Source organism: Lissotriton vulgaris, chromosome 12 (assembly GCF_964263255.1).
Source record: "Lissotriton vulgaris chromosome 12, aLisVul1.2, whole genome shotgun sequence".
NCBI classification, from domain to species: domain Eukaryota; kingdom Metazoa; phylum Chordata; class Amphibia; order Caudata; family Salamandridae; genus Lissotriton; species Lissotriton vulgaris.
Window position 1 is genome coordinate 761290393 of NC_141700.1, and position 27078 is coordinate 761317470.

Genomic DNA, 27078 nt, shown 5'->3' on the forward strand with positions numbered 1-27078 from the left:
GTGGCTGTGGGGGTCGTGCAAGGGTGGCACTGTTCAGCTGCACACACACAGCCCCAGTGAAAAGAGGTCTAGAATTTCTGGGCCCAGCATTATTGGTGCTGAAGCTGCAGAACAAGACACTTGTCATTGTGGATGACGTACTTCCGCCCAGTTATTGCTTCCGGTGAACGGTAACCTCTCATAATGAGGGCCTTATTGTTGTCAGGAGGCAGTGCAGAATACCTGTACCTACCGAACACCAGTAAACCTGAGGATAACAGTGCACTTTACACATTTATTAACGTAACAAAGCATGAGCCTAAATAAAAAGTATACTTTTCATATAGCGCCTCGCTGTGGGCGCTCATGTACAGAAGCATTCTGTATTGCCAGTCCACCCAGGGAACAAACGTATTTTTGTTTTACACATGTGCTTGGGGCCTCAGTAACCAAGTTGGGGTGGCGAGGCAGCGGTGCTATCCCTCGAATATACAGCTTTAGTAAGCTGAGGCCTCAGCAGCAGCCCCCCCTTTCCACCCCTACCATAGGCTTCAAGGCTCTATCAAGCTCAGACCGCAAACAGTATAACTGTTGCTGAGTTTACACAGATCTTTAATGCTCAGATCTCTGAAGCAGAGCTATCTCTCGGGATACACAGACATTGCAGGCTGACTCATCAAACAGGAGAGTGACTTACAGAGACTGCTAGTCTTGGTTCCTAAATGAAAGGACTATCCCTTATTACCTTGCACTGAAATTGCAGCCTGAGACTTTAGAGAGCAGAGCTATCGCTCAAGTTACACAAGTCATTTAGACACTTCATAGCAGAGCTATAACTCCGATTACTCAGTTCTCATTGGCTTAGACAGATAAGCTGCCGCTAATGGTTAGAGGGGTATTACCCCGAACGGTTAGAGATATAGTGCGGCTTTTAGGCCTAAACTAGATGGAGGAGGATGTGGCATTATGGCCAGAGCTGCCGACTTTGGAACTAGGGAACCAGGTTTGAGTCCCGGCGTCCGCTCAACACACTGTGATTCTGGCAAAGCACTTAATCTCCCTGTGCCTAAAAAAACCAAAATATGAATCTGACCTTGTGGAATGTAACTGGTGCTCATGTACAGCACTCCAGTGCCCTTGGGCCTGGTTAGAGACACATAAAACTGCAAAAAATAAACAAACAAATACGTAATAAATCTACTATTCTGGTTATGCAAATCTTATGGGGTACAGCAAAGCTATTGCCATATTGAAATACACTTTACAGGAATTGACCCAAAACAGCTGAACTATCCCTCGGCTTACAGAGCTACCACAGAGGTCATAGGTACTAGGACGCGAAGCATCCCCTCTGAATGATCGGTGGGGCCTTAGAGCACTAAAGAGTTTTTCTCAGAGCATCCTCAAAGACATAACTCTATTCAGAGGACATCAGACCGCCTCGCAGGCGGACATATCTCTCCACGCACCCCCAAGTCCACGGAGACTCCAGGTTTCATCTCCCCCTCCCTGCTCCACTGATGATCCGGCTACATTGACTTAACCTTGTATACCGTCCCCGAGCGCCGTCGCTTTTTATCTGCACATTATTTCCCCGGGGAAGGTCTTATTGAGAGATGGCGTGCTTGCCGCATTTCACAAAATGCTCCCTTGTGGCGCCCCGGCAGAAACACTTACTATTTCTGACAATTTCTTTTGCACAACACTAGGTCCCAGCGCAGCCACAAAGAGGAGAAAGAAATCCCTTTTTGCCAGCATTAGCAATAAATTTCGTCACTCTTTAATTAGCCTCAATTTTCTCCACCAATTCTCGGCGCAATAACCGCCTCTGGCTGATTTCCTGCAGCAGAACATTTTTTCCCCATGTTCCACAAAAAATGAAGCAGTCACTTTGAAATGTTATTAGCCTGAATCAGGGCCCAGGAGAATTGACAGTGGTTGGGTTGAATTCAATGCCGGGGAATTGTCTGGATCTGAAAATCCCAAGTTCTGGCTTAATGCCGTGCAACCCTAGAATCTACGCGTACCGTAAGCACTCGTCTATTTTATGGACCAAAAGCATGGAGGTTGCACCGGACTGTCGCTCTCTGGGATTACTAGTTTCAATTCTAAGAAGCGGTGGTCTCCATTGATCAGTGTTCTTACATGTAAGGAAAAATGCTTCGAATGAAAAGATCTCAGGCATATATTCGCCCGGAGACTCCTCCCGTATAGCTTCCCGCGAAGCCACCTTGTTCTCCAGAATAGAAACATTTTATTGGAAGTCGGAGGGTCTTCCATATCCATCAAGTGTGCACAGTCCTCAGTCTGATCTTAACACAGAGGCCCTACAGAGACTCCAACTTTACCCTTAGCTGCTTTGCCCCTTGTTTCTCAAGAGTATTCATGTTGTGTCTCTTTCTTCTCAAGACATTTTTAATTTATTTATTGTTTTATAAACTACTTCTTGTGGGAGCTTTTGTTTCAGCAGAACAAACAATTGGCTTAAAATAATATTATCCCAGACAGTTACTTTGTAGTAGCAAAAGAGATACATGCAAAACTAAAAACTAATTGGCAAAGTTTCTAAGAAGCAGAGTTCACTGTAAAACAAAGAAATACAAAATAAAGTACTTTATTACACCACAAGCGGGTGGGATGAAAACTCTCCAGGAAGGAAATAAGCAGACTAAACTATCCTTTTGGAACTCATCTGTCCCATACAATATATGGAGAATGCACAATGTGTGCATTTGATCCAATCACTGTACGTCCACCCCTCCCCCACAGAAAAATGTACACTACATGCCCCGATGTGCACAGTCATAGTCCCCGCTCCCAAAAGTTTTGCTGAAATGATGTCGCAGTGCAATATGATCTACGTGGTTTCAGTCCCAGATTCTGGAGCAATAAAATGATGTAGACTGGGTTGAATCTCATTTCCAAAAGAAAGAGCATTTAAAGAGCTACATTTTTGATCGCTTTAAACTAGACATATCTCCCAAAACACTGCTTCTCCCCCTAAATCTGTTCCAGCAAAGCCGATTGGTTAAGAGGATTGGTGTAAGGGAGGGTTAGGGGTATGATTTTCAAAGTCTACAGGGAATTTTCAGGTAGAACGAGAGCAAAGTCTGCAGCACAGCTGCTGTCAAATGTCACATGAAATCAGAAGTTTGGTGCGTGTCTTTCGTTTGGTTAGGTGTACATTTCCCCTGCAGGTTTGGATGTCCTTAAAATAAAAGGATAAAATTATATAACATATGTTGTCTATGGACCTACTTTTTAAAATCTCGTAATCTAATTGGCCGAAACCAGGTACAATGTTTCAGTCCTCCGTCATCTTAGTTTCAGGGATGTTATTTTCAGATCTGGCAATGGTCTGGTTGCACATTGGACTTCAGGTTAGCATTTCCTGCCCCTGGGAAAGACCCTCATGCCTCAGGACAGTAACATGGGCCTCTGCTTGGCACTTCACAACAGGGAACCAGGTCTTTGGATCCATGGCCCCAAGTTCTGACAATTACTTAGGGTGAAGTTACACAAATATTTGAATTGTTTCAGACACTCAAGGCGAGCTTTAAACCAGACTTTTGAGATCTATGAACCCCAATAGGAGTCTGAGGATGAATGCTCAGGTTCACACACCTGGGCACTTCAGGGCCATGCTGTACTTCGTATTGGACATGGCCGCAACCGAGCGCCATTTTAAATTGACACATAGTATGCACTTACCAGTGTGTGCAGGTGTGACTCCAGGCATCCATATGCTTCTCTATGCAGTGTGCATATGGCATGGCCAGAAGCCTGTGCACATTGCATACAGGACGTGACGGTGGTATATGCCGGACAGGTCTTCTGACCCTGCGGGAAGCATGCAGAAGGCGGGGCTGAAGGCTGTGCACTAAGGAGCTTCAAGCAGACAAAGGCCAGTGGCCACGCCCCCTGTGCCTGACGCCCCCTGTGTGTGACGCACAGAAGAGGCATCCAAAAGCCATGCCATGTGGGCACTCTGGTTCACTGTATGTAGCATGTGCAGGGCAAGGCCAAAGGTCATCCCCTGGAGGGCTTGCATACAAGGCATAGTATCTGCCCTTGCACTGTGTACCCTGGCACCTGAACTTCCCTGCAGAGGGGAGGGAGGGGGGCTTTGTCCCTTGCATGTGACACAGGGGGGAGTCGCCCACTATGTCCTGTGCACCCTCAGCCACTGAGTACACTGCACACCGGGTGTGGTTGGGGGCTCTGTCCTGTACACAGCAATATCACAGCATGCTAGCATCTACAGCACAACATGGCAAATGCAAATCATAAAAATGTGCACATTCCACCAAAGAATTAAGCTTGCTGTTGTCTGTTTGGCAGTGAGTGAGTGAGTGAGTGAGTGAGTGTGAGTGAGTGTGAGTGTGAGTGAGTGAGTGAGTGTGAGTGAGTGAGTGAGTGAGTGTGAGTGAGTGAGTGAGTGAGTGTGAGTGAGTGTGAGTGGGTGAGTGAGTGTGAGTGAGTGAGTGAGTGTGAGTGAGTGAGTGAGTGAGTGAGTGTGAGTGAGTGAGTGAGTGTGAGTGAGTGAGTGAGTGAGTGAGCGAGTGAGTGTGAGTGAGTGTGAGTGAGTGTGAGTGGGTGAGTGAGTGTGAGTGAGTGTGAGTGAGTGAGTGAGTGAGTGAGTGAGTGTGAGTGGGTGAGTGAGTGAGTGAGTGAGTGTGAGTGAGTGAGTGAGTGTGAGTGAGTGAGTGAGTGAGTGAGTAAGTGTGAGTGAGTGAGTGAGTGAGTGAGTGAGTGAGTGAGTCAGTCAGTCAGTCAGTCAGTCAGTAGGTGGTTGGGTGGTTTATTAACTGTGTTGGTAAGTGGCTGAATTCCTAAGTGGCTTAGCTAAAGAAAGGGTGAGTGAGAAATGTAATCAGTTGATAGTTGAATGGGTGATTTAGTGGCTGTGCAGGTGAATGAGTGGGTGAATGTGTGCGGTAATAGTCTGGATACAGATTAAGTGAGCGAATACCTTGGTCATATGAGGCTGGCTGGTGATTGGAGCCTTTCTAGGTGATTGACTGAGAGTGTGTAAGTGGCTTAGCTGCAAAGAAAGAGGGCGGGTGTACGAATCACTGATGTCATTGTTGACTTAAAGGGGCCATCCAGTATCCAGGCCCCTAATAACCACCAATTACAGGCTTCCTTGAGTGTTCCTGGATCTGATGATGTCATCTGGTGTTTTGAGATCTATTTTGACATCATTCACCGTTGGCCGCGTCATCTGTAATTTCACGTGTGAGACCATGGGCAGACATCTGGCTGAGCCTTCACGCGTGTGCACAGCCCTTAACCAGAGACTATAGTGAGGTTTTAGTTTTTTTTGTCAAAAGTAGTCACATTTTTTGTTTGGCTTCCCCATAATACACTGGCCTAACTCGATGCCTATCAATTATTGCCTGCGATTCACGGAGCTACGCATGTGATTTATGGATCTCAGACAACATAATCCTAAAATAGAACCTAAAATATGAAAATGCGTACCAGGTGACGTACACACACCGACGTGTCCCACGTCAGCCCAGAAGGGGCAGATCTGAGCCCTCTTTGGGGGAAAGACACATAAAAGAAAAGTTTATGTCTCTATAATCTATTCCGTGCTGTCACCCCCACAGTGGTTTCCGGGCCTACACCAAGTGTAACCGGAAGCCAGCCACACAGTGAGTAGTTATGCGTAAAACCTGGCTCTCAGAGCACCTCTGGAGGAGGAATCCTTGGCCGGAGTTCCTCGGCAGAGCCCCGCCGTGGTTTCAGCCTCAGAAATACTTGTACATGCATGTTTTTTCAGCTGGCCGCTGCAGATGAGCCGGGTGTACCCTGTACTGTGTGCCTGCTGCGGCCTGGCCAAGGTTCTGTTCTTTTTTGGGGCGTTGCAAAACCTGCTCCCTCTGAGCTGAGCTGTGGGTGGAATATGCTTTTTCTGACGCGGTTACTTCCTGGCACGAGCGTCATTCGTGACAGCCCTAGCACATACGACACTCACGCCCGCACACGCACTCTTTTGTGAGATTTGCATATGTGAGCAGACTGGGGGCTGCTACTGGTGCTATTATTTTTTTATATAAATAGTGCCGATATGTGCTTGGCGAGTCACGGCGCTAGAGAGCGGTGGGCAGAAGAAACAGTCGGCCATGCCCAGTGGTTGAAATGGAACAATAGAAGCGCAGGTACTCTGTACCAGAGTACCTGCTTGTTTCTGAGATGTGGCGGTACTCTCCAATTAAAAGTATGTCGTCACTCTTGAAAAAGTGCCGGTACTCTCCCTCTCAAAATGAAAAAGTGCCGGTACTCCGTACCGGACAGTACCAGCCCATTTAAAGCACTGTCCATGCCCTAAAGTGAGCTCTGCTGCATCAAATGCCACTGTCCGCCAGGTGCTGACCTGTAGCGCTTGTGAAGGGAGCTGGAGTTAAGGCGCTGTAGGATAAAGTCCTCGGGGCAGGGGGGCGGGGGGACCTCAGTGTGTCCTGGGGGGCTCACGCTCCTCTCAGGGCCTGCTTAAAGGGGCGTCCATAGTAGAGAACAAAGAAAGTAGCGCTCTTTACCAGAGAGTCCTTCTTCGCTATCAATCACCCACCATAGGCGCTCTAGGACATTGCCTTATTTAATGACGTCACCCTGGGCTTGGAGGCATGTTGTGACGTCATTCACGTCATTCACTGGGTGGTCCATTTAAGGCCCCCGTGCCAGTTTCGCCTGCCCTTTGTGGGTCCGGGGTCCTCGCGATGCAGTCTCCCCAGCGCCTCACACTCTCCATTCAAGGGCCCCAATCTCCTCACATTGTCTGTCTAGTGGTCCCAAAACACCTCACACTGTCTTTCAACACACAAAAAGCAGTTCATAGTCTCGTACCACAAGCCCCTCACACCGCCTGTCCCAGGCATGCTTAGGAAGTGGCTCATGAGCTGCCTGAAACTCTGGCAAGGGAGGCATCTCCATCCTAAAACACACCAATGAGGGACAGGCACCTTTGTTTCACGGATGGGCTTGTCGAAGCCATCCTAATGACCATATCCAGGAGGATCACTTCGCCCTCCTACCCCGAACACCTTCAAATGTGCACCTGATATCGAAGGTAAAAAGGGGTGACCGACAAAAACAAAGTGAACGAAAATTTAAAATGAAGGCAGCTGGCTATGATAGGCTGATTTTCAATTTCATTTCGACTTACTTAGCAGCCATGACCGACATGTTTCGGTCTTTTTCAAACTTTTCAGTGCAGCGTAGCTGACCTGCTTCAGGCCGTGTGAAGCCAATACACCATCTTTGAAGCAAGACACCCATCGAGCAGTGTAACCTTTCAATGAAAAGCTGATAATCATGCAACAGAATACTGTTTCTGCAAGGGGTGGCAAAATATCACATAAAGTTAAACGTCTTCAGGATGAGGATATCGCAAAAAAAAAGAGAGGGAGAAGAGGGGAGGATAAAAGTTCAGCTATCAAAACATTTTATCAGTGCCCTGTCCTCCGGCTCTTGGTGGGCGGCAAGAAAAATGTGAGTGTGACTCATCCTCGTAAAATGGAAAACAGTTATTGTTGGGAATTTGTGACGGTTGTCAACAATAGCAGCAGTTACAGTGATTTCAAGGCTTGCTTTGCAGCCCCCTACGGGCTGAGATCCAACTTCAGTCTGGAAACGCACTGCCAGGTTACAGCGCATCATGACGAAGGCCGAGCGCTCTGTAACTGATCTGAAATGTTTTGCTATTAATTCTGATGTTTCGCTGAAATGTTTCGATAAAGGCCCTATCACAAACATTGCAGCCGACCAAAGTCCGTTCAATCAGTCAATATGTAAGAATAAAAACACACACTCAGTCAGCAATACCAGGTGAAGCTCGAAGCACTTGCGGGTGGGGGCCTTTTGCATACATAGTCAAAGTATCTTTTAGACTCCAGACTTCATTTCAAGCTTCCCAGTTGTCAATAACATTTGCAAAAAAATAATCTGTTTGTGCAGAAAAAATCATCCATTTCAACTAACAAAACCTAGTTCCCCTTTAACTCGCCCCCCCCCCCCCCCCCCAAACTACATGTTTAGCATAGCATGGCCCAATTCACTAACTTTTCACAAACCCCCCCCAAAAATCTTTACAGTAGTTAGTAAGCCTCTGGGTTTTGTGGTTTTAACCCACTAATCTCATGATTTCAACAACTAGATGTTTCCCCAGCAAGTGCGGCTATTTGGCTTTCAGAGGCAGCAATTTTACATCACGGCGCCCATAAAAATGTGTTTCTTTGTAAGGTGGCCCCGTTTGTTTTTAGTGTCTTTCCCTGGGAGCCCCAAAATACATCACCCTTTCAGTGCACTGACCCCATGGTTTTGTGATAAGACTCAACAACCATTGGCAAAGCCAATAGGTCTCAACTTTGAGAACTACTGGCGTTGTCAATGGTGTTTAACTATGCTGCACAGAATCCCTGATAATGTGCCACATAGCAAAAGGATGCAAAAAAAAAACGTTGTAGGTGCATAGGTGCACACCTAGAAAATGATGCAGATGTTTTTTTCTTTTTAAGTTGGATCGATAACTAAAAAGGAAAAAAACAAGTGTTTTTTTTAAAGTGGGTGGAGTGTGGAAGCAACGCAGGGAAGGAAGTGGGGGGGGGGGCATTGAGGGCGGGGCTGATGTGTCAGCTCCTTCAGGGGCGAAAGTAACATGGGGTGGAAGGAAGCCGAAGCAACACAGGGATGCACCGTAAAGTTAATTCACCATCAGTGGAGGGTTAATGCATCTATACTGCAGGGGACGGCCAAACTCATGAGGCGGAAGTAAAGCCCACACAAGCCATCCAATAAGAAGCAAGCAAATGGGTGACATTGAAATCAACCAATAGGAGGCAACAGGCGGACTTTAAATCCATTGTGAAATAACAATATGCCTCGCAACAAAACCTTAGGCAAGACCTAAAAGAGTATTGGAGGCCCTGGGGGAGCAGCCAAGAGCTGTTCTGCCCCTTGAGAGTGAAACGCTGGGAGCACCTCTCAAAAGGATGGTTAAATCTTTGGAGTTTAAATTAGAGGTCCTTCAGACAGAGTGATGACATAAAGCCTCCCTCCTACCCGAGAGCCAGCCAGGCCTAAAAAACATTCACACCCCACAGACCTGACCAGAAACCACGAACCCGGCGGCGCGCTCTCGTCTGAATTTCCTGGAATGTTTTTAAGTGAGAAAAAATCGTGAAAGAAATAGGCAGGACTGGGGGCAAACGTGTGTGACGACTGCTTCTGTGCACACAAAGTGAAACGACATATTGTTAATTCATTCACAAAACGGGTAAAAAAACTTTTGCGTACTCGGTCGCCTCGCTTTGCAGCAAAGTCAATCATTACCTTGCACCCCACACACAGTGATAAAACAGCCTTATGCTGGGGGAGTGGAGATGGGGGGAGGGGTGACCTCTGCATTGTAGCGGCCTGTTCCCCTGGTGTCGATTTGTGGATTTTCTTAGCAGGCGAAGTTACTGATTCACTCCCCTTTATTTTACGCCATCCTTACAACCCCATGGGAAGGAACACGCACGGTGTTTGGAGTCAAAGGAGACGTATAGTTTTCAGCAACGAAATCTGGTATTCCCTCAGTTACTCATTAAAGGGACAGAAGACGAGCAGTGATTGGATGGCCCGCCACCCTACACCAAACATTGCGCAGCCCGACACACACAATAGGGTGATGGGATGGAACCCCCCCCATTGTTTGCAGGCCTGGGGGGGCACCCCCTGTATCTATGCTGGGTCAGCGGGGGGGGGGCGTTTGGCCTGCCCCCCCTCTCAAAGTCGAAGGGCGTGCGTCAGGCTGTGACCTCACGCATCCAGTACAGGTTGCATGGCCACGTAATGACGTCACCAGCCTTCACGTCACAGAACCATCCAGGGTAGAATGTGAAAAAAAAGTTTTTTTCGCTTAGTGAAGGCGGATATAGACGGCTGAGCGAAAGGACTGTCAAGCTATTCCCATACACAGGTGGTGAACAAATAAGAACGCACTCCAATAACCCCCTCGAATCATAACAAGGTAAAGGATTGACGTCATCTGTTTGGCACCCTGCAGGTTCCATCCTCTTCTTTCCATTTCCATTGGTCCATGCACTTAAGACAATTTAGTTTAGAAATAATGAACCAATCATGAAACCAGTTGAAGGCGCGCACTCTAATAGTACATAAAAAAACCTATATCAACTAATATACTTTTTTCACACTTTCTTTCCCCGTAAGGGCGATAATAGAGATGTAATAACAAAAGAAAATGAAAATCTCCAGGGTTGGAAAATATAAAGTAGAAGACACTTTTTTTGTGGGGTCATATTCTGTTTCGGCAAACCCCTAAGGGGGGAGCAGACAGGGGAAATGAATGTTTGAGAACGATTGTGCCGGGGAAAGTGGTGGGCGGAGCCGGGACATTTTCTCATTTAAAGTAAATTGCACCGGGGCCTGAACACACTTGCTTTCTCTGGATTATTAACAGATGCTCCCCCAGCCCGCCCTAAAATAAAGAAGAAAAAAAAGCGAGCCCTTGTTAGGGCGCATTCCAGAGTGGCCCGACCGACGGCTGCCTCCCTACCTGCAAGTCATTTAAAGTAAAACGCCGCCCCTCCCCCACTGACAGACATTTAAATAAATAAAGGATATTCCACTTCTGGTAACAATTCCCTTCCTCGGGGAGAGGAAACGCAAAAAAAATCCCTGCAAATCCCAAAATACTAAAAGTTAAAATCTTGGGGAGCGAGGGGTGACTGGGGGTATTCACATTCATATGCATGTTGTCTGTGTTTTGTTTCACGAGCTGCGGTAAACATAAACAAGGGACAAAGGAGGGCGCTTCTTGTGAGGGACAGGATGTGCCATGTTCAGCGCGTTCCCTTTTTTTGAGAGCTTTATATTGGGGGGGGGGGGGGGGGGGGGGGGGGGGGGAGGGGGCTTTTGTCTGATTTTTTTTATCACATTTCCTAGGCTAGTCCCTTCTCTGAAAAAGAACCCCTCTTTACCTCTCTCGCTAAGGTTTTTTGTCTAGACGGGGGAAGTCGCATTTTTGCCCACACAAATACACCCCCGTAGAGGTCGTGCGTGTTCGTTTTGATACAAATATTGCAGTTTTCTGGTGCGTCCGTTTTGTCAATGGACACTGAAAGCAGCACTTTTCGAGATAGTGTCTATTTGTACAGACCAAAAAACAAGGAGCTAGACGCCACTCTCGAGTGCGAGGCTCAAGGGGGTTTTTCTACATCGTGGCTTTTGTATTTTATTTTTAGAGCGTTTGAACCCCTGCTCTGACAACCGAGGCGCTCGCCTACCTGGTGTGAGCCAAGCGCGGGGCCTCTTCAGCGGTCGCGAAGGAGGAGTGAGTATTTCACCCACTCTGTCCCTCACTCAGACCAGCGACCCCAGACTCTCCCCTGTCCGGATTGTCTCACACAAACTGACAATGTCAGGCTGGAGTATCTCTCTCAGACCAGAGATGTCCCAGGCCTGGCTTGAGCATCTCACCCAGAGCAGGGATCTCAGGCTCTCCCACCTCAGGTCTGAGCATCTCACCCAGAGCAGGGATCTCAGGCTCTCTCACCTCAGGGCTGAGTATCTCACCCAGAACAGGGATCTCAGGCTCTCTCACCTCAGGTCTGAGTATCTCACCCAGAGCAGGGATCTCAGGCTCTCCCACCTCAGGCTTGAGTATCTCACCCAGACCCTGGATCTCAGGCTCTCTCACCTCAGGTCTGAGTATCTCACCCAGACCAGGGATCTCAGGCTCTCTCACCTCAGGTTTGAGTATCTCACCCAGAGAAGGGATCTCAGGCTCTCAACCTCAGGTCTGAGTATCTCACCAGGCCACAGATCTCAGGCTCTCCCACCTCAGGGCTGAGTATCTCACCCAGAGCAGGGATCTCAGGCTCTCAACCTCAGGTCTGAGTATCTCACCCAGAGCAGGGATCTCAGGCTCTCTCACCTCAGGGCTGAGTATCTCACCCAGAGCAGGGATCTCAGGCTCTCTCACCTCAGGGCTGAGTATCTCACCCAGAGCAGGGATCTCAGGCTCTCCCACCTCAGGTCTGAGTATCTCACCCAGATCAGGGATCTCAGGCTCTCCCACCTCAGGGCTGAGTATCTCACCCAGAGCAGGGATCTCAGGCTCTCTCACCTCAGGGCTGAGTATCTCACCCAGAGCAGGGATCTCAGGCTCTCTCACCTCAGGTCTGAGTATCTCACCCAGAGCAGGGATCTCAGGCTCTCTCACCTCAGGGCTGAGTATCTCACCCAGAGCAGGGATCTCAGGCTCTCCCACCTCAGGTCTGAGTATCTCACCCAGAGCAGGGATCTCAGGCTCTCTCACCTCAGGGCTGAGTATCTCACCCAGAGCAGGGATCTCAGGCTCTCTCACCTCAGGTCTGAGTATCTCACCCAGAGCAGGGATCTCAGGCTCTCCCACCTCAGGTCTGAGTATCTCACCCAGAGCAGGGATCTCAGGCTCTCAACCTCAGGTCTGAGTATCTCACCCAGATCAGGGATCTCAGGCTCTCCCACCTCAGGCTTGAGTATCTCACCCAGACCCTGGATCTCAGGCTCTCTCACCTCAGGTCTGAGTATCTCACCCAGACCAGGGATCTCAGGCTCTCTCACCTCAGGTTTGAGTATCTCACCCAGAGAAGGGATCTCAGGCTCTCAACCTCAGGTCTGAGTATCTCACCCAGACCCGGGATCTCAGGCTCTCCCACCTCAGGCCTGAGTATCTCACCCAGAGCAGGGATCTCAGGCTCTCCCACCTCAGGTCTGAGTATCTCACCCAGAGCAGGGATCTCAGGCTCTCTCACCTCAGGGCTGAGTATCTCACCCAGAGCAGGGATCTCAGGCTCTCCCACCTCAGGTCTGAGTATCTCACCCAGAGCAGGGATCTCAGGCTCTCCCACCTCAGGGCTGAGTATCTCACCCAGAGCAGGGATCTCAGGCTCTCCCACCTCAGGTCTGAGTATCTCACCCAGATCAGGGATCTCAGGCTCTCTCACCTCAGGCCTGAGTATCTCACCCAGACCAGGGATCTCAGGCTCTCCCACCTCAGGCTTGAGCATCTCACCCAGAGCAGGGATCTCAGGCTCTCCCACCTCAGGCTTGAGTATCTCACCCAGACCCTGGATCTCAGGCTCTCTCACCTCAGGTCTGAGTATCTCACCCAGAGAAGGGATCTCAGGCTCTCCCACCTCAGGTCTGAGCATCTCACCCAGAGCAGGGATCTCAGGCTCTCCCACCTCAGGCTTGAGTATCTCACCCAGACCCTGGATCTCAGGCTCTCTCACCTCAGGTCTGAGTATCTCACCCAGAGCAGGGATCTCAGGCTCTCTCACCTCAGGACTGAGCATCTCACCCAGAGCAGGGATATCAGGCTCTCAACCTCAAGTCTGAGTATCTCACCCAGACCCGGGATCTCAGGCTCTCCCACCTCAGGTCTGAGTATCTCACCCAGAGCAGGGATGTCAGGCTCTCCCACCTCAGGTCTGAGTATCTCACCCAGAACAGGGATCTCAGGCCCTCTCACCTGAGGTCTGAGTATCTCACTCAGACCCGGGTTCTCAGGCTCTCCCACCTCAGGCTTGAGTATCTCACTCAGACCAGGGATCTCAGGCTCTCTCACCTCAGGTCTGAGTATCTCACCCAGATCAGGGATCTCAGGCTCTCTCACCTCAGGCCTGAGTATCTCACCCAGACCAGGGATCTCAGGCTCTCCCACCTCAGGCTTGAGCATCTCACCCAGAGCAGGGATCTCAGGCTATCCCACCTCAGGCTTGAGTATCTCACCCAGACCCTGGATCTCAGGCTCTCTCACCTCAGGTCTGAGTATCTCACCCAGAGAAGGGATCTCAGGCTCTCCCACCTCAGGTCTGAGCACTTCACCCAGAGCAGGGATCTCAGGCTCTCCCACCTCAGGCTTGAGTATCTCACCCAGACCCTGGATCTCAGGCTCTCTCACCTCAGGTCTGAGTATCTCACCCAGAGCAGGGATCTCAGGCTCTCTCACCTCAGGACTGAACATCTCACCCAGAGCAGGGATCTAAGGCTCTCAACCTCAAGTCTGAGTATCTCACCCAGACCCGGGATCTCAGGCTCTCCCACCTCAGGTCTGAGTATCTCACCCAGAGCAGGGATGTCAGGCTCTCCCACCTCAGGTCTGAGTATCTCACCCAGAACAGGGATCTCAGGCCCTCTCACCTGAGGTCTGAGTATCTCACTCAGACCCGGGATCTCAGGCTCTCCCACCTCAGAGCTGAGTATCTCACCCAGACCGGGGATCTCAGGCTCTCTCAGGTCTGAGTATCTCCTCTATATCCGGGATCTCAGGCTCTCCCACCTCAGGTCTGAGTATCTCACACAGAGCAGGGATCTCCGGCTCTCCCTCCTCAGAGCTGAGTATCTCACCCAGACCGTGATCTCAGGCTCTCTCACCTCAGGTCTGAGTATCTCCTCTATATCCGGGATCTCAGGCTCTCTCACTTCAGGTCTGAGTATCTCACCCAGAGCAGGGATCTCAGGCTCTCCCACCTCAGGTCTGAGTATCTCACACAGAGCAGAGATCTCAGGCTCTGCCACCTCAGGTCTGAGTATCTCAACCAGAGCAAGGATCTCAGGCTCTCAACCTCAGGTCTGAGTATCTCAACCAGAGCAGGGATCTCAGACTCTCTCTCCTCAGGTTTGAGTATCTCACCCAGAGCAGGGATCTCAGGCTCTCCCACCTCAGGACTGAGTATCTCACACAGAGCAGGGATCTCAGGCTCTCTCACCTCGGCTGTGAGTATCTCACCCAGACCAGGGATCTCAGGCTCTCCCACCTCAGGACTGAGTATCTCACACAGAGCAGGGATCTCAGGCTCTCTCACCTCGGCTCTGAGTATCTCACCCAGAGCAGGGCTCTCAGGCTCTCCCACCTCAGGACTGAGTATCTCACCCAGAGCAGGGATCTCAGGCTCTCTCACCTCAGCTCTGAGTGTCTCACACAGAGCAGGGATGTTAGGCTCTCTCACCTCAGGTCTGAGTATCTCACACAGAGCAGGGATCTCAGGCTCTCCCACCTCAGGACTGAGTATCTCACCCAGAGCAGGGATCTCAGGCTCTCTCTCCTCGGCTCTGAGTATCTCACACAGAGCAGGGATCTCAGGCTCTCCCACCTCAGGTCTGAGTATCTCACCCAGACCCGGGATCTAAGGCTCTCTCACCTCAGGTTTGAGTATCTCACCCAGAGCAGGGCTCTCAGGCTCTCCCACCTCAGGTCTGAGTATCTCACCCAGACCAGGGATCTCAGGCTCTCCTACCTCAGGTCTGAGTATCTCACACAGAGCAGGAATCTCAGGCTCTGCCACCTCAGGTCTGAGTATCTCAACCAGAGCAAGGATCTCAGGCTCTCAACCTCAGGTCTGAGTATCTCACCGGGCCACAGATCTCAGGCTCTGCCACCTCAGGTCTGAGTATCTCACACAGAGCAGGGATCTCAGGCTCTCTCACCTCAGGTCTGAGTATCTCACCCAGAGCAGGGATCTCAGGCTCTCCCACCTCAGGACTGAGTATCTCACCCAGAGCAGGGATCTCAGGCTCTCTCACCTCGGCTCTGAGTGTCTCACACAGAGCAGGGATCTTAGGCTCTCTCACCTCAGGTCTGAGTATCTCACACAGAGCAGGGATCTCAGGCTCTCCCACCTCAGGACTGAGTATCTCACCCAGAGCAGGGATCTCAGGCTCTCTCACCTCGGCTGTGAGTATCTCACACAGAGCAGGGATCTCAGGCTCTTCCACCTCAGGTCTGAGTATCTCACCCAGACCCGGGATCTAAGGCTCTCTCACCTCAGGTTTGAGTATCTCACCCAGAGCAGGGCTCTCAGGCTCTCCCACCTCAGGTCTGAGTATCTCAACCAGACCAGGGATCTCAGGCTCTCCTACCTCAGGCTGAGTATCTCACTCCAGGTCTGAGTAACTCACCCAGAGCAGGGATCTCCGGCTCTCCCACCTCAGGGCTGAGTATCTCACCCAGACCAGGGTCTCAGATTCTCCCACCTCAGGTCTGAGTATCTCACCAGGCCACAGATATCAGGCTCTCCCACCTCAGGTCTGAGTATCTCACCAGACAAGGGATCTCAGGCTCTCTCACCTCAGGTCTGAGTATCTCACCAGGCCACAGATCTAAGGCTCTCCCACCTCAGGTCTGAGTATCTCACCCAGAGCAGGGATCTCAGGCTCTCTCACCTCAGGTCTGAGTATCTCACCCAGAGCAGGGATCTCAGGCTCTCTCACCTCAGGTCTGAGTATCTCACCCAGAGCAGGGATCTCAGGCTCTCCCACCTCAGGTCTGAGTATCTCACCCAGAACAGGGATCTCAGGCTCTCCCACCTCAGGTCTGAGTATCTCACCCAGAGCAGGGATCTCAGGCTCTCCCACCTCAGGGCTGAGTATCTCACCCAGAGCAGGGATCTCAGGCTCTCTCACCTCAGGTCTGAGTATCTCACCCAGAGCAGGGATCTCAGGCTCTCCCACCTCAGGTCTGAGTATCTCACCCAGAGCAGGGATCTCAGGCTCTCTCACCTCAGGGCTGAGTATCTCACCCAGAGCAGGGATCTCAGGCTCTCTCACCTCAGGTCTGAGTATCTCACCCAGAGCAGGGATCTCAGGCTCTCCCACCTCAGGTCTGAGTATCTCACCCAGAACAGGGATCTCAGGCTCTCCCACCTCAGGTCTGAGTATCTCACCCAGAGCAGGGATCTCAGGCTCTCCCACCTCAGGTCTGAGTATCTCACCCAGACCAGGGATCTCAGGCTCTCTCACCTCAGGTCTGAGTATCTCACCCAGAGTAAGGATCTCAGGCTCTCTCACCTCAGGTCTGAGTATCTCACCCAGAACAGGGATCTCAGGCTCTCCCACCTCAGGTCTGAGTATCTCACTCAGACCCGGGATCTCAGGGTCTCCCTCCTCAGGTCTGAGTATATCACCCAGAGCAGGGTCTCAGGCTCTCCTAACTCAGGTCTGAGTATCTCACCCAGACCAAGGATCTCAGGCTCTCCCACCTCAGGTCTGAGTATCTCACCCAGACCCGGGATCTCAGGCTCTCCCACCTCAGGTCTGAGTATCTCACCCAGAACAGGGATCTCAGGCTCTCCCACTTGAGGTCTGAGTATCTCACTCAGACCCGGGATCTCAGGCTCTCCCACCTCAGGTTTGAGTATCTCACCCAGAGCAGGGATCTCAGGCTCTCTCACCTCAGGTCTGAGTATCTCACTCAGACCCGGGATCTCAGGCTCTCCCACCTCAGGTCTGAGTATCTCACCCAGAACAGGGATCTCAGGCTCTCCCACTTGAGGTCTGAGTATCTCACTCAGACCCGGGATCTCAGGCTCTCCCACCTCAGGTTTGAGTATCTCACCCAGAGCAGGGATCTCAGGCTCTCTCACCTCAGGTCTGAGTATCTCACTCAGACCAGGGATCTCAGGCTCTCCCACCTCAGGTCCGAGTATATCACCGAGACCAGGGATCTCAGGCTCTCCCACCTCAGGTCTGAGTATCTCCTCTATATCCGGGATCTCAGGCTCTCCCACCTCAGGTCTGAGTATCTCACTCCAGGTCTGAGTATCTCACTCAGACCCGGGATCTCAGGCTCTCCCACCTCGGGTCTGAGTATCTCACCCAGAGCAGGGATCTCCGGCTCTCCCACCTCAGGTCTGAGTATCTCACTCCAGGTCTGAGTATCTCACGCAAACCAGGGAACTCAGACACTCTCACCGCAGGTCTGAGTATCTCACCCAGACCAGGGATCTCAGGCTCTCCCACCTCAGGTCTGAGTATCTCCTCTATACCCGGGATCTCAGGCTCTCCCACCTCAGGTCTGAGTATCTCCTCTATATCCGGGATCTCAGGCTCTCCCACCTCAGGTCTGAGTATCTCACTCCAGGTCTGAGTATCTCACTCAGACCCGGGATCTCAGGCTCTCCCACCTCAGGTCTGAGTATCTCACGCAAACCAGGGAACTCAGACACTCTCACCGCAGGTCTGAGTATCTCACCCAGACCAGGGATCTCAGGCTCTCCCACCTCAGGTCTGAGTATCTCCTCTATACCCGGGATCTCAGGCTCTCCCACCTCAGGTCTGAGTATCTCACCCAGAGCAGGGATCTCCGGCTCTCCCACCTCAGGTCTGAGTATCTCACTCCAGGTCTGAGTATCTCACTCAGACCCGGGATCTCAGGCTCTCCCCCCTCAGGTCTGAGTATCTCACCCAGAGCAGGGATCTCCGGCTCTCCCACCTCAGGGCTGAGTGAACAGCCAGGTTTTCAGTGCTCTTCTGAAGGCCATGACGCCAGTCATCTTTCTGAGAGCAAGGGGCAGGGCGTTCCAGGCCTTTGTTGCGCCAAGCACAGAGCTTCGGCCTCCCCAACGTGCTCTCCTAACGCGAGGCACTGCAATCAACCCTAAATCGGCTGATCTAAGATGTCTGGTCGGGCAATACCAATAAAAGTTCTGCCGAAAGAATGATGGCCCCAAGCCGCGTAAGGCCTTAAATACCAGGCACATTGCTTTAAACAAGATCCTCTTTCGCACCTGGAGCCAGTGAAGTTTGGCTAGCTCCTGGGACACAGGGGCATATTTTGGGATGCCCAGAATAAGCCGGGCTGCAGCATTTTGCAGCACCTGCAGTTTGTTCAGTATCCCCTGTTGGACATTAAGAAACAGAGTATTACAATAATCCAGCCGTGCCAACACCAGCGTAGTGACCACTGTTTTTCTGCCACTATCTGGAATAAATGGCAGGATCTTGCGGATGAATTTAAGCAAAGAAGCAATAGAGGAGGACAACGCATTGACTTGGGGTCGAAAGGTAAGTTGATCATCAATCAGTACCCCCAAGTTTTTGACTTTTGACACGGGTGGGCGCATTGCCCATCCGCTCTGGCCACCAGTTTGGGCTCCAAAAGTTAATATTTTAGCCAAACACTATGACTTCAGTTTTAGCTGAATTCAATTTAAGGCAGTTAACCGCCATCCAGTTTCCGACCGCCAACATGCAGTCCTGAAAGTTCCTTGATGCTCCTTCTTCCTTCCCTGGTAATAAGGACACCACAATCTGGGTGTCGTCAGTGTCAGAGTGAACAGTTCACAAAGTCCAGAGAAGTTCTGGTGCCGCGTGTACAGAGTCAACTGCTCACTCAACCCACAGGTCCTAGAGTGACCACCTGTCTCCAGGTCAACACACAGACCCTGTCTCCAGTCCAGAAGTGTTTACCTTCATATCACGGAGCTCAGGTGTGTCAATTCAACCAGTTCAACGGAAGCGAAGTAAGACTACCACCCCCAGAATGCACCAGGCTATCACATGAAATACCAGGACTGGAAAGACCTGGGAGGAGGTGGGAACCTAGCAGATCCCAATGTTTGGCTTTGAGTAGGCCACCCTCTCCAAAGCTCTCTCGAGTGGTCTCGTTGAGTAGGTCATTCGGTCAATAGATCCCTAGCTATGCCACCAATTCTCTTAGAAATGTATACAGTGCAGGGACCCCCCCCCCCGCATTAGTTAATACAGTTCAGAGACCCTCCCCAGCTGTCCCACATGAGTACTACAGTCCAGAGACATCTTCCTGGAGTAGTTTATACAGCCCAGAGACATCCAGCTATCCTGCATGAGTAGTTCATATACTTCAGAGACCTCCAGCTGCCAAAGAGAGTAGTGTATACAGCCCAGAGACATCCAGAGGTCCACAAGAGTACTTCATACTGCCCAGAGACATCCAGCTGTCCCACATGAACAGTTCCTACAGTAGAGACCTCCAGCTGTCCAACCTGAGTAGTTCATAGAGTGCAGAGGCCTTCAGCTGTCCAAAGAGAGTAATTTATACAATCCAGGGACCTCCGTCTGTCCCAAATGAGTAGTTCATACAGTCCAGAGACCTCCAACTGTCCCATGCAAGTGGTCTAGACAGCCGTGAGATGTACAGCTCCCCACAATGAGGCGTGAGTAGGTCACAGAGAGATGGGATACCAGCAGACGCTTGTGAGGTGAGTGACCCACCTCACCCAGAGACCTCACTGTCCCAGGTGAGCTGGGAGCAGCCCTCCCAGTCTGAAGATCTTAGGGGACCTCTGTCATGAGGCAAGGAGGTCACCCAGGCCTCTCTTCACACTGAATTCTGGGGATTTTAACCCTGAATGTATAGTAAGAAAAAGCAAATCTACAAGTCCCAGAATGTTTCCAACTAAATGTTTGACCCTTTGCAACATCCCCTAAAAACAGTGCAACCCTTCAAGCGGCAAGCCATCGGAACAGACAAACACACAATGCAAAGCGTAAAACAGGATTTCAACAGCGTGGAAGGGTCTTTTCATCCTCTCTGGAGGCAGCAGCTGGCCTTCAGAAAACGCACCAGACGCAAGCAGTGTTCTCTCCACTGCCTTTTCAGTGTGCACATGTCCAGCTTAAAGTGTGCCTATGACCCCCAGAGCAATACTGTACACCTGCAAAGCTGGGAACCCACCTCCCACCGCCTTCTCTACCTCAGCACCCGTTTGGGTGCAGATCTAATGCTTTTTTGAGCTGTACTTCCATTGATAAAGCGTCTCGTACCCCTGGAGCGGCACCAAGGCGCATAGGATGGTGGAGAGCTTGTTGGTAGAGTGTGTCATCCCAGCATGGTCTGCGTGTGAGTACCGAGAAAGGTGCTCTACTGCTGTCTTGGGTCACTTGCTTCATTAATTCTAAGCTCTATTTTTCAGTGTCTACAATCTCAAACCTGCCACTCAACCTTCATGGCTTCACCTCTCATCTTGCGCGCGTCCAGTGTCCACCGAAAAAGCAATTCTCGCAATAACCTGTGATGGAGAAAACACCTGCTCTTTGCACCCTGTACCAAAATTTAAGTTACATTCAACCCATAAACTTTTGTAGCTGTTCAGCAAGTCATATCTTTGACACTCGAGAATTTAAGGAATAGTTTTTAATCTGAATACACAAGTTCGTTGATTCGAAGCCTATCTCGCTTCAATACACTTCAGCCGCTCCTTAAACGCTTTCTATAGCGCTTTCGCCGATGCTTGGGCTACTTTGGCAGATCTGATAGTTTCCAACGGCAGGGATAATACTGGGGTCAACGTCAATGGCACGTTGGTCGATTCCTGTCGCAAGAAAACCATTGGATATTGATTCTTACAGCATGTTTGCTGATTTCTAAGGTGCTTTGATCACTTTCTGTACCTTACTGATCAACTTATCTAGCAGTCGGGTCAATTTCTTGAGCGCTATTCTATATTGGTCAATTTCTTTGCACTTGCCGATTCTTACAGTAGTTTGATTGATTTGTGACTATTCCTGTAGCACTCTCCAGAGCTCCTCTAGCAGGCTCCTCAACTTCTTTAGTGTGTTTGGAGGTCACTTTGGTAAATTTCTGTTGCTGGTCAGGCAATATCTTTTTCACATTGCTATATTTCGGATGCACTCTTGACAACAGCAGCCGTAGGCAGGCCCCTCACCATCAGATCTGATCAGAGTGCATCTTCTCACATGCAGTAAGGCGTAACGGCAGCAGAATCTATTGCCTTTGTTCAACAGAACGACTACAGCTTATTTTGAAAGCGTTGAGTGCTCGGATACCTGAGGGCTTAAGTGCCATAGACATCATGAAGCAGCTATACTGATACAAGGGCTTTAGTAACTTTGGAAATTGACCAACCAACCTTTCGTCAGAAAGAGTACATTTAGAAATTGGCCGACATGCTATAGCAATTAAACAATATTCTACCCACCAGGTGAACTAGAAACTGACCGACATGCTATAGCAATCGAACAATCTTCTATCTAACAGCGTGAATTAGAAATTGGCCGACGTGCTATAGCAATCGAACAATCTTCTACCTAACAGCGTGAACTAGAAATTGACCAACGTGCTACAGCAATCAAACAATCTTCTACCTACCAGCATGAACTAGAAAGGGACCAAAGTACTGTAGCAATTGAACATTCCGCACAGTGTGAACTAGAAAATAGCGATCGAACAGTCTTCTACCTATCAGCGAGAAGTAGAAATTGACCGACGTGCTATAGCAATCGAACAATCTTCTAACTAACTGTGCGAACTAGAAATTGACCAACATGCAGTATCAATCGAAAATTCACTACCTAGCTGTGTGAACTAGAAATTGATCAACATACTATAGTAATCGAACAAACTTCTACCTACCAGCGTGAACTAGAAATTGACCGATGTACTAAAGCAGTCGAACAATCTTCTACGTACCAGCGTAAACTAGAAGTTGGCCAACGTACAATAGCAATTGAACAATCTACTGCCTACCCATGTGAACCAGAAATTGACTAACTTGCTGTAGAAGTCAGGCAACCTGCTACGGACCCAGTGCAATAGAAATCAGCCAACATGTTATAGAAACTGGTCCACCTGCTAGTTATGAACACGCAATGTACTCCTGGAGTCGAGCAATCTATAATAAAGCAACGTGTTTCAGAAATCAAGCGATGCGCTATCGAAAATGGCCATTTATTACAGAAGAAGAGGAAGGTGCTTGAGACATGGTCCATCAAGCCACTGGGTCAATACAAAGTGCTGTGGAGAAAGACCAGTTTGCTACAGAAATCGATAGAAGTGAAATAGAAAAAGGATCGGCTATTAGAGCAGTTTAGTTGGACTCAAGAGGACTTTGCAAGATTTAAATTCTATTTTGGCCAACTTCTATGGAAGAGAAGTCCTTCTCCGCAATATCCATGGTTGATCTATTTCTTTAGTGGATCAGTTCAACCTTTTTTTTTTTAGGAACTTTGATTTATTTGTACAGCATTTCCATCAGACAATTTCTAAAATGCACTTCAGATTCTATAGCGCTTCAGCGCATATTATCACCCATAAGAGTGTGTGGTCCACCTGAAAGCGCACTGAAGTAGCCACAAGGAGCTTTGCAGCGCTTTAACCAAACTTCCAGCTGAAGAAGTGAATAAAGGGGACACTTACTTTTTGTTCTGCGTGTTCCAGTAGATGGGCTCCAGGCTGAGCGCCGAGACCAGGCACACCTCCAGCCAGGCGCACACCAGGGCGACCAGGTACACCCCCCTCCAGGAGCGCCACAGAGCCATCGCTGGGCCACCGCCGACCGGAGAAATCACTTCCAAAATCCGCATGCCTTTTTTCTTCAGAGAACGGGAGCTGGCTTCTTGTTATCCTTCAGTGGCGCTTCGGGGCGACGCTCTCCTTCGAGCCCCTTCCGAAAAAATGCCAAAAACCGGGGGCTTGGACCATCTTCGCCGCGCCCCCCATGAACGGCAGGAAAAGTTTGCACCCTGCCTTTTCGGGCGCCTTTTGTGGGGTGATTAAGTAGAGCAGGGGCCGGAGAAGGGAGGGAGGTGTACCCCCACTCTTCTACATGTCACTGGGTTGGGGGGACTCCTTTTTGAGAAACTAACCTTGACGCGCGTTCAGCCCCCCGCGCAATGGGGGGTTTCTGTTGGGGTTCGGAGACGCTGAAAGTTTTGGGGGTTCAAGGAGTCCGGTGGGACCCGGTTGGGTTCTGAGGCTGCGGGGGGACCCCAGGGTGCTACGGCTGCACCCCCTCTCTCTGTGTCTCCTGTTGGGGTCCCCCCCAGGTGTCACGGTGCGCTGCAGGGTGGGTGCCGGGGAGCCCTGACAGAGCGTGCCTTTCTCCGGTCCTCGGAGTTGCTTTGGGAGAGAGGAGTGAGTGTGTGTGTTTGGGGGGAGGTGTGGAGCGGGAGGGGGCGGGGGAGTGTTGAATAGAGAGGGAGCCGAGAGAGGGAGGGAGAGGCTGCACTCTGCCGGAGAGGAGGGACCAGGAGCGGGGAGGGGGGAGAGGGGGAGAAGGAAGGAAAGGGAGCTTGGAAGATGCGGAGGGAAGGATCCCGGAGCAGGCGAGTGAGAGAGAGGACGAGGGAAGTGAGTGGAGGTGAGGGGTACGAGTGAGGGGCAGAGGGAAGGGAGAGAGAGCCACGGCGGAGGAATGAACAGTGAGGCTTGAGAGAGAGGGTGGGTGGGAACGGAGTGGATGAGGGGGGACAAAGGACAGAAAGAATTAGTAGTGAAAGAGAAGGGGCAGAAAAAGAGTGAGATTCGAGAGTAAATGGGCAGTAAAGACGAGAGGGGGAGGAAAGGGCAGAGAGGATGAGCAAAGAAAAGAGGCGAGGAAGTGAGAAGTGCGGGCGGCGAGACACGGGTAAGTAGCTGATGGTGACAGGAGAGAGCGCGCGCAGGTGACAAAGCGGGAGGCGAGAGGGACAGCGAGAAAACACAGCCGCGATAGAAAAGAGAGGCAGAGAAAAGTAGGAGGGAAGAGAAAACAAAGACGCGAGGAGAGGGATATTAGAGGACAGACACAGAGAGCAGCAAGGAGAAGAAACTAGTATGTAAGGGGGAGCGAAAGAAGGAGGGAGGAAACGAAAGAGGAGCGCGGAAAGGGTAAAGACCCCAGTATGGGCAGAAACATAAAAGGAAGGGGCTATAAGAGAGAGAGAGAAAGAAGGGGGAAGATAAGCAGCGAAAGAGACAAACGAGTGGAGAGAAAGAGGCGCAGCATAAAGCAGTGAGAACGGGAGAGAGTACAGAAGAGAGACGAAGGTGCGGGAGACTGCCACGGAGGGCTGAGGGACAGCTGCTCCAGAGAGCAGAGAGTGCGCTGTGGAACATCTGGACACACAGGCGCTTTTAGGGGACAATGAACGCCTGGTCCTTCATTGGCCTCCACAATCTGTCTTCATTGAGGCTGGTGCGAGTCTCCCTGGAAAAAGAGCACCCCTTATTACTAAAAAAACAACATCTGAAGCCAGTGCCTGCTTTCACAGAGGGTGTGTCCCTCTGAAAGTGGGCGGCTTGGCAGGGGGCCAGCCCCACACCTGCACCTTGCACAAGCAAAGAAGGGAGTTTCCCTGACTCTCCAGAATGGCAAGAGATGTCGGTAAGATAACCCGGAGGGTTCATGTTCCAGACGCAGAAGCCTTTGTGCAATCCGCCCCTACCCCTTTCCGTCAGATAGCCCAGTGAGTTAAAGTTCATTGTGCACGATTGAAGGAATGACAGAAGGAATGGATTAATCCATTCTTTCAGACATTCCTTAATTAACCCATTCATTTATAAATTCATTGATTCATTAATCAATTCATTCATCCATTCAATGACATGACCCAAAAGCTGAGGTGGGGGTATCCTTCACCAGTGCTTAATTTGAACTGGTGGCTTCTAGTGCTCGGCTCCTGCACTTAACTGTCAACATCGGCACTTATGGCAGTCTGCCACATGGTGGCACTGTTTGACTTCTTCTACTTTAGAGATGAGCTCCGCAGTTGTTTATTAATTCAATATACATTTAGAATGACTAATTCCTGACCCCCAAGCCATTCTACTGGCTTTAGGGGCCTGGAATAGTCTGATTGTCACACTTGTAGGAGTGTGATAGTTAGTAGCTGTATTGGTACCGCCATTGGCAGCGCTAACAGGGACAGTAGGTGGCGCAAGCTGCAGTGGCCCCGGAGGAGGGCCCTGGCACTCAGGTTTTTTGCACAAATTAAACACTGTCGGGCTTCCACTGTAAACTGGTAGAAAAAAAAACAGGAGAGAAATTCAAAATAGCAAATATATTCTGTGTAGAACTAAATTACCCAGAATAAATGAAATCATTCATTTAACCATGGAAGTCTTCAAATTAAAATGCCTCTACCGGTCCAGGCGTCCCAAAGGTTTCCAAAGCTCTCACCTAAGGGTGGCAGCTGCTACTGGTGGGCTTGGCAGCCCTGGGGATTCAGTCAACGTCATGTCTTGTGAAGTCACTGGGTCAAAGGTAAATGTGGACTGGGAGCTATGAGCAACCCTGTACAGTGTTTTAACCCCTTAGCTGCGGCGGCTATTCCGCCGCAGTGCTAACGGAAGGTGGGGCCGCGCGGCGCTCCCGTGACGGAACCGCTCCGTCACGAGCCTCAGGTGGGCTGTGCTTGTGACGGAACGTTTCCGTCACGGCCCCGCCCGCCTAATAGAACCTTCAGCGCAGGCGTGGAATTCGCACCGCGCAGGCGCGGCGAGCGGGCCGTGACGGAACCCTTCCGTCACCAGCACAGCCCACCCGAGGCTCGTGACGGAACGGTTCCGTCACGAGCACGCAAGGGGTTAATATCCACCTCATATTGCATGTAGTAAGGCACAGCGTACAAGCCCTACCTCTCTAGCAAGGCTTTCAGGGTCCCACCACCAAGAGAATTTATTTTTTAAAGAAAATGGTCTGAGCATTCCATTTTACAACACAGTTTCCCAAACATAATCAATAAAAACCCACACGGTGTATAGGCGCTTCTTAGGAAAAACTAGTGACATATTTGCGTTTTCGAGGTCTTACTCTCATAAAGCCTTACACTACAACACCCCACTATATCTCACACAAAAACTTGTACTATCGGGTGGCTCCAGGTCCTTCGGAAGTACCAGCACCCTTCTGCTGAAGCCGCAGAAATTCCGTAAATCAAAAACATATGATCGAGCCTTCTCAGGTATCGCCCCGAGAATTTGGAACGCCCCGCCTCCGGAAACAGGACGATCCCTTCTGCTATTATTTTCAAAAAGGAAGTTGAAGCGCTTCTGATGAACAAATTTTTTCCCTAGAATCCCCTTGCCTGATACGCACTCAAAGACTTTGCCTCCTCTCTGTTTTTATCTGTTTTTTCCTGTCTTTTTTGTATTGATTGGATGCCCTTTTGTACTCATTTCATGCTCAGTTTCCCCCCAGCCACTCCTTTAGGACCTTGTAACATTCTTCGTTTTTTCTTGTTCCTTTATTCTCCATGCCTTAGTCTGTTTATGATTATGTATGCCATGCCAACATATAGTTTCCCAGCGCTGGCACTCCTGACCACCCTGTTCTTTGATTTTTAGGTCTCTTCTCTCTTTCTCGCTCACCTGTAAAGAGCTCTGATACCCTCAAGGGTCATGTTCGCGCTATATAAAACCTTTTAAATAAATAAAACACAGGAGCATTATTTTACTGCAACAGCAAAACATTTATGTATATCCATGGGAAAAGTTTGCACATACTCACCCAACTTTAGGGCAGCTTTCTGGGCTGAAAGGACTGAACGTCTCTTATCCTCTCCAAA

The 27078-nt window shown here is 50.2% G+C and overlaps 1 protein-coding gene across 2 annotated transcripts in view; it reads right to left on the minus strand.

Moving 5' to 3' along the window:
* Positions 1 to 24544, minus strand: part of EFNB3 (ephrin B3) — a 291310-nt gene extending 266766 nt beyond the window's left edge. The window contains exon 1 of one of the 2 annotated variants that reach the window (XM_086946068.1): positions 22949 to 24544. In XM_086946068.1, coding sequence (XP_086802194.1) covers positions 22949 to 23115 — 167 coding nt within the window. In that variant the 5' untranslated portion in view covers positions 23116 to 24544. The remainder of the gene's footprint in view (positions 1 to 22948) is intronic. The other variant, XM_086946067.1, reaches the window with a different exon arrangement.
* Positions 24545 to 27078: the final 2534 nt, after the last annotated feature.